General features: G+C 33.7%; 1 protein-coding gene across 4 annotated transcripts in view; it reads right to left on the bottom strand.

Moving 5' to 3' along the window:
- Positions 1-4,913: 4,913 nt before the first annotated feature.
- Positions 4,914-8,354, bottom strand: part of LOC111043520 (structural maintenance of chromosomes protein 6) — a 100,123-nt gene continuing 96,682 nt past the window's right edge. For all 4 annotated transcript variants that reach the window (XM_022328498.2, XM_022328497.2, XM_039421205.1 and 1 more), the window contains 2 exons: positions 6,683-6,816; positions 4,914-5,136 (listed from right to left, as the gene is read on the bottom strand). In XM_022328498.2, the coding sequence (XP_022184190.2) occupies positions 5,115-5,136; positions 6,683-6,816 (156 nt within the window). In that variant the 3' untranslated portion in view covers positions 4,914-5,114. The remainder of the gene's footprint in view (positions 5,137-6,682; positions 6,817-8,354) is intronic.

Below are 8,354 nucleotides of genomic sequence, written 5' to 3'. Positions count from 1 at the left end.
TTTTGGGCAACGTTAGTAGACAAAAGGTTGATCACTCACAGGTGTATGATTCAAAGTGGTGGGGGGAACGCCAGCGTGACGTCACGTGTAGTAAAAATGTTCTAGAGTAACCACACTGAGCATACAGTTTATTCACTGTATCTTCAAATATATCGTCGTATAATCTCCTCAAGATTGACCTAGAACTTTAAAATTCTCCCTACTTATAGCGAATGAATCACCGATTCTAATGATGTTAAATATTTCAAGTTCATTCAACTTTTATGAATAAAATGAAGTTGAAAGTTTTTCATGAATCTAAAAACGTGACACGAAAAAGTTAATAAGCTGGAAAAGCGTTAATAGACAATGTTATACTATTATAATTTCAGATTAACCCTTAAAAAATCTTGATAAACCAATGCATCGCAATAAACCGATAAACCGATCCCGATAAATCCGATGAATTTCATTCATTGTAAATGCACTGAACACATGCTGGTATCGAGCACATGTTCTACGAGAATCAAAATATCTCATCCCCGAAATTCACAAGCTGATGTATAGCCAAACTACAAAATATAAACACGACCTAGAAGATGAAGAAACCTTAAGGGTTTGAAAGGGAAGGTTAGGAGGTGGGGTTTTTGCTTTTATATGGCAAAATGATTGTATTATTCAAATGTTTTAATAATTATTGTAAAGCAGAAACAGAAAGCTTGCATGTCAGAAAATGTTTGTGTTATATAATTTGACTATACGACACCATATGATTTTCAAGAATGCGATATTCTGCCTACTCTGTACTACAGCCTACGTCACGGCTGCAGTTCCCCCACTCCAATTGCATTTCAACGAAAATACTATAGATGAGTGACCAACCTTCTGTCTACTAACTTTGGTTTTTGGGTATTGGTCTGTATGTGTGTGTGTGTGTGTGTGTGTGTGTGTGTGTGTGTATATGAGTGTATGTGCGTCTGTGTACACGATATCTCACCTCACCATTAACGGAATTACTTGGAACTCAAGGTCCTTACAATATAAGGATCCGACACGAACAATTTCAATCAAATGCAATTCAAGATGGCGGCTAAAATGGCAAAAATGCTGTCAAAAACAGGGTTTTTCGCGATTTTCTCGAAAACGGCTTCAACGATTTTGATTAAATTTATACCTAAAATGGTCATTGATAAGCTCTATCAACTGCCACAAGTCCCATATTATCTGTAAAAATTTTAGGAGCTCCGCCCCATCTATGCAAAGTTGGATTTTAGATTCCCAATTATCAGGCTTCAGATAAAATTTAAACGAAAAAATTCGAGTGGAAAAGATTGAGCATGAAAATCTCTACAATTAACACTTTGACTGCCGTGTGCATCATATCTGATTCACAATAATATTTTTCATTAGGCCATGTGCATCATTTTATGCGATCACACGTTGAACTCTGGTATTTGCCTTCGTGCATCGTATACAACCACAACAGAGCGGAAATGATGCCTGTAGAACAAAGTAGTGGCCTGTTATGAAAGTTTTCTGCACTTGGCTTCAGGTTGGCACCACTGAATATTTTAATACCAGCTGTTCAAAATGCTTGTTTATAGCTGCTTAGCCACAGTTGACAGTTCATGCTCAGTGTTGTAGTACCATAACCTCAACTTTATTAGGAATGTTTTGAACAGGAAAGTATGGATGAAAAGTTTATTACAGATTTTTTTGATGAAAGTGATTTGTCTATTGATGACATAGACAATACAGGCATTGATTCTGACTATGAAAATGACTCAAGTGATAGCAATAGCTCATCAAGTGATGATAGTATTGTTCCACCTAAACGAGCTAGACATTGTGATAAAGTTGATGCAATTGCAGTGAACAAGATTGAATATAACTGTCCTGTTGCTTCTACTTCCACTTCAGGTACAAATTTTGCTACAGTCAATAACTCTAATGACAATTTAGGACTTATGGTTGATGAAAGTGATTCTAATAAAAATTTGAACATTGAAATTGAAACAGTAAATGATGGTGCTCTTGAAGATAACTTTCCTGTTGCTTCTTCTTCCACTTCAGGTACAAATGCTAATCAAAAAATAATTTCTAGAATAGTGAAAGAAACAATGACAGCCTCTTGTAGATTAGCATTATGGCAAGACATTGATATAAAAGACATAGAAAGATTTCTGGGGTTCATCTTTTGGATGGGGTTGGATAAAAAACCAACCCTAGAGGATTATTGGAGTAAAAATTTGTTATACAAAAATTAAATTTCTAAAATAAAATCCCAAAACATGTTTCAATTGATTTTGAATAATGTTAATTTCTGTGATAATGAAAATAGGGATCCTGATGACAAACTTTATAAAGTTAGTAAACTTATAGAACTAATGAATAGGAAATTCCAGGAGGCTTATTCACCGGGAGAAAATATATGTATTGACGAAACAATAGTGCCATTTCGTGGGAGGTTGGGGTTTCGTCAATACATTCCTGGAAAACGGTTTAAGTATGGGGTAAAGGTTCACAAAGTGTGTTCTGAGGGGGGCTATACCTTGAAAATCAAAGTTTATAAAGGAAAAGAGTTTTCTAGTAGAGATGTAACATTCTGTACTGTTCTTGAATTGATGGAAGGTCTCCTCAATGCCAATAGAACACTTTTCACTGATAATTTTATACAAGTGTCAATTTGGCCAACCATTTGTTAGAGAAAAAAACTCACCTTGTTGGCACTTTACGTAGTAGACGTAAAAATAACCCACACCTGTAATAAAGAAGAAACTTGGCAAGGATGAAATGTTTGCACTACAAAGTAAAGGTAAAGTTACAGTGGGCAAATGGAGAGATAAAAGAGAAGTTTTATTCCTCACAACCAAACATGATTCTCAGCTTATTGAAGTAAATAAAAGACGGGGACCAGTTTTGAAACCAAATGCCATTGTTGACTATAACAAAGCCAAGACATACATCGATTTATCCGATCAAAGAAAGTCTTATTCAAGCCCAATCAGAAAAAGCATTAGGTGGTATAGGAAGGTAGGAATAGAACTACTGTGCAATACTGCGTTGGTCAATGCTCATTATCTATATGAAAAAGTTACGGGAAAGAAAATGAAGATAATAAAGTTTAGGGAATCTGTAACACTTGCTTTACTCCACATGGAAGAAACTGCACCTACTCTACCAATATCAGAGCATAGGATTGTTGAAACAGAAAATAGACGTCGTTGTAATTCATGTTACACAAAATTGTCCAAAGCCTATGGACGCGGAAATGCTATAAATTGCATGTCCTCAAAATTATATGTGTATCGATTGCTTCTTTGAACTTCACAAAAGTACACCAATGAAATAATACATACACATGAACTATATCTTTTACTTATGAACTGTGACTAATGTTCAATAATTATTTTTACATTTTGACAAGACATTTCTTATGTATTTTTTGCTTTCAATTTTTTACTGATACATTATATTTCATTGGACCACTGAATCTGTATTTTATTGTCTATTACCTAGATGCATTGAAATCAATTAGAATATCATTTTAGAGTTGTGCATCACATTCAGTGCACATGGCCTTTGATGAAGATTCCACTTTTTTTTCAACAAGCCATGTGCATTATATAAGATCACTACCGTACTTTAAAATGAAAGAAAATGGTGAAGTATGAGTAATGATGAAATATATAGCAATGTTAGCCAATTTTGAGGGTACTAAGCCAAAAAAATGACCTTGGCCAATATCAAGATTCTTCAGAAACATGCATGGCAGTCAAAGTGTTGTTCAGTAACATTTTCACCTAAAATTGAAAATAAGCTCGAAATTCGAGAAAAAGTGATTATTCTATTGCAAACTGTTGATTCTATTAAATGATTCACTATGAAGAGATAGTAGACCTCATATGTCTCCAGCGTTATTGTCCTGTCACCAGCTGGCTCAGATCTTTGTTTATAAGTAGACTTGAGATGCGCGAGAACACTAGCGTCAGGTGATCAATTTTCATAACGGCAAGGAAAGTTGTGTGAGTGCGCCACACCAGATTTTTTAAAAAAGCAGTCAGAAAATTCCTAATTGAAAAAAACCTTGTATTCCATTTTACAATTTCAATTAAATAGAATAGATATATAGACATTATAAACAATTATTTTGTATACATTAAGGCATTCTATATATAATCATGTATTTTTTTATTATTATTTTTACTAGACAAAATACTGTATAGTAATTATATAATAATTTAGATTTAATAATACAAGAGAAAAAAGCGTTAAACTATTGTTTCTCTATGATAATACTGACATGTCACCAGTCATATGAGTGAGACTCAAAAATCTGGTGTGGCGCACTCACACAACATTCCTTGCCGTTATGAAAATTGATCACCTGACGCTAGTGTTCACGCGCATCTCAAGTCTACTGTTCAAAGATCTGAGCCAGCTGGTGACAGGTCAATAGCGCTGCAGACACAAGAGGTCTGCTATCTCTTCATAGTGGATGATTTAATAGAATCAACAGTTTGCAATTGAATAATCTTATTTTCTCGAATTTCGAGCTTATTTTCAATTTTAGGTGAAAATGTTACTGGATATTAATTATAGAAATTTTCATGCTGAATCTTTTCCACTTGAAATTTTTTGTTTAAATTGTATCTGAAGCCTGATAATTGGGGATCTAAAATCAAACTTTGCATAGATGGGGCGACGGTGCTCCTGAAATTTTTACAGATATGGGATTTGTGACAATTGATAGAGCTTATCAATGACTTTTAAAGGTATGAATTTGATCAAAATCGTTGGAGCCGTTTTTGAGAAAATCATTTTAGCCGCCATCTTGAATTGCATTTGATCGAAATTATTCGTGTCGGATCCTTATAGTGTAAGGACCTTAAGTTCCAAATTTCAAGTCATTCCGTTAATTAGGAGATGAGATATCATGTACACAGACGCACATAAACTCACACACACACACAGACCACTACCCAAAAACCACTTTTTTTGAAGGTATAGAAATTTAGAAATTGCCTTACAATGAATGAATAAATAAATAAATTGCAAACTATATATAATCTATCTATCTGGGGCCTGATACACGGTTCCAAGCCCAATAAGTGTGCAACAGTATCACAGGAGATTCAGGCCCTCGGACTGCTGATCCTGTAAATAAAATAAAATCCATCTGAAATCTCTAATGCTATACATTTTTTTTCACTTAGTGATGTGAAAGTACGGGAAATTTAATCAAGATCGAGGGAATATTCCCAAAATTCATGAATTCCGTGTAGACATTCCCATGGAAGGGAATTTTTGAATTTTGGGAATACTTCCCTTAAATTCCCAGGGAATGTTTCCTCAATCTTGGATTCCCGTGAATTTCACATCACTAAGTGGGGTTTTGAAATGCGCAATTACTTTTATAAGAAATATGATTTTTGTTTACAATTACAAACAAAATCAGATAGAGTGGCAATCACAAGTTATGCATAAACAGTTATAGGTTATATGAAAGTGATTGAAATAAATAACTTTAAAATGTAATAAATACGTTCGAACAATATTAAGTAATTAATTTTTATAGAATGATCAATCCATGATAGGTGTAAGGAGGAATGAGCACTAATTTCCAATAATTTTATATTGTATATCACTATTATCATGCTACTCTTATGGATTCAAAGTTGAATATTATGTTTTATGCCATTTATGTCTGCTATAGTGAGGAGCACGTAATGAATGGCAGTAGATATCCTATTCTTGGTGATCTATCATTTATCAACAGCTGATGCTATCCTTTTGTAGTTGCGCAATGTTGCCAGATCTTTTTTAGCAAAGTAAAATATAATCAACCAAATATTATATTAAATATTTATTATACAAATATAATTAACACAATTTATTATTAAATCATTGGAGAATATAATTCCATAGACAGGTAACAGAACTATTAACTGATCAACTATAACCATTCGTAATAGCAGAGTAAATATGCTACCTCACATATTCCGTTAATGCATATACAGGTGCGTACAGATATACGCGCCACGAACATGAACAATTCACTTTTAATCAGCTGATGTCAAGCTTTTTATATCTATATCTTACCGTTTCTGTAAAAATACAGATATAATCAGCTGACTAAAAGTGAATTGCTCATGTTCGCGGCGCGTATATCTGTACGCACCTTACGTTGCATTGGCTAGACTTGACTTGGACTTGGAGTAAACTACAGTTACTATATAAAAACAGTTTGGCCATTGACTGTCACAAACTTCAAAGATTCCAAACAAACTTCATCTTATTACACTGGAAATTTGGAACTTATCACTTCTTTTACCAATTGGAAACATATTTTGAACCTACGATGAGGTCGGTATAACATTTTGGTAGGGAAACTGATTATGTTTCAATGGCCAAACTGTCCTTATACAGTAACTGTAGAGTGTAGAGTAAAAACACCAGTGATCACTTACATCTATAGTATCAAATTTGGTTATTTAGATAGGTAGTATCAAGTATCGATACTGAAATTCGATATTATCGATTTTACTGGTTCATTTTACAGTTACTATAAAAACGCAGTTTGGCCATTGACTGTCGCGCTTCTCACTAATACTTTGTATTTTTCATTACTGTAAAATTCTTTGCAATAATGAATTATTAAAAACAAACAATAAAACTAGATAAAGATGACGTTATCACTAACCTGTGCACTGAAACGTCTTGTCGACTTGTTTCAACTCGGCTGAGGTCATGTGGTGTGAGGAAGATGAATTGAGCTGAGCTTTGTGAAGCGTATTCGAGCAACATTTTCAAGATAGTATTCCTGGTAATAACGTCCTGTGAAAAAAAATGAATATGAGATTATATTATTCAAATAACAGGAGTTTGTCATGAGAAGTTCTATAATACCATATTGTTGAAGTGGGAACACTCCACTAATCTACTGGAACGAGCTTTACAAGAGGTGTTACATTTTCGATGGATATTTGAATTTTGATCTTTGAATATATATTTGAAGTAGCGGTGGCTATTAGCCTAGAATCGACCAACTTTTTTGATTTATTAATACAGGAATTATATTTGATTGGTGCGACTGTTCCAGTAGCATTGACCAGTTCAATAGTTCTAGATTTTTTAATTAGAAATTCAAGTGAGGATTTGCTCGTAGGTATTTCGTTGGGCTTCAGTGAAGATTGAAATTCAAATCGGGTTTGAGATCGATTTTTCTCAACATAATCAACACCAGAACAAAGTCGAATGATCATCTTTCAAATTTATTGTGCTTTTAATGATCATCTTTCAAATTTATTGTGCTTTTAACGATTCAATTATGACTTGATAGACTTCAAGACTTTTAAACTGATAGCGAGAAACTTTTACAGTCGAGAATCTGATCAATGAAATATTTTGATAAGATGACTGGATTTTGATAACGTTTCTACAACAGTCGGAATGCTAAGTTATATTCTTGTTTAGACAAGAATAATTGATCCCCAATCACATTTCTTTTCGAGATTCTAAGCCGTTCTCTTACTTTATATTCTTTCCTTTCTGCTTTGAACAGTATTGATTAATAATGTGAATATCTTCAAAACGGTTTGAGATATCGATATGCGGGTTTCGCCATTCATTTTTTCTTGAAATTCCGTATCGAAATCATGTATTGCATGACCACCTTACTATTTTTTTTATTATTGTCAATACTAGAGATATCTAGTCTGGAGACTAATGAGCTAATTTTTTCTACCCTAACATACTACTTGAAAATTTTAACAGCGAATATCTCATTAGAAATTCTTACTGATATTGTTTATTCAATTACTAGTAGTTCTGTGAACAGTAGACCTCGCGCAGTTATAACGACGTCTCAAACCATAAGCACATCCACACTGATACACTAACTATTTATTTGATCAGATCATGCTTACACAAGAGATTTAATTATCATATAACGCTTTCCGGAATTTAGCGCGAGAAAACCAGAAGACATCTAGGCGCCCAGACGAGCTGTTATAAGTTCTTTGTATCCTATTTAATGGTGCATAAAAATTGAATTCAATGAGGCATGCAATTTATAGTCTAAACAGCTGCTATTTTTTTACCAAGTTACATTGAGATATTGATTGCATGCGTCATGGCATGCAATTTATAGTCAACTCGACAGCTGATTTATGATGAATAATTCTATAGTCTGATTTTCACTCTAATATTGACGTATGAAGGAGGCTCCTTTTTCCTTTTATATTATCCTTGAAATGCAAAGTTTCCAAAAACCTTCTATATACGTCGACGCGCAATTTAAAAAGGAACATACCTGTCAAATTTCATGAAAATCTATTACCTCGTTTCGCCGTAAATGCGCAACATATAAAAAT

The sequence above is a fragment of the Nilaparvata lugens genome, chromosome 2 (assembly GCF_014356525.2).
Source record: "Nilaparvata lugens isolate BPH chromosome 2, ASM1435652v1, whole genome shotgun sequence".
Taxonomy (NCBI): Eukaryota; Metazoa; Arthropoda; class Insecta; order Hemiptera; family Delphacidae; genus Nilaparvata; species Nilaparvata lugens.
Note: the sequence above shows the minus strand (reverse complement) of the source record. Positions and strands in the feature narration are given on the sequence as shown.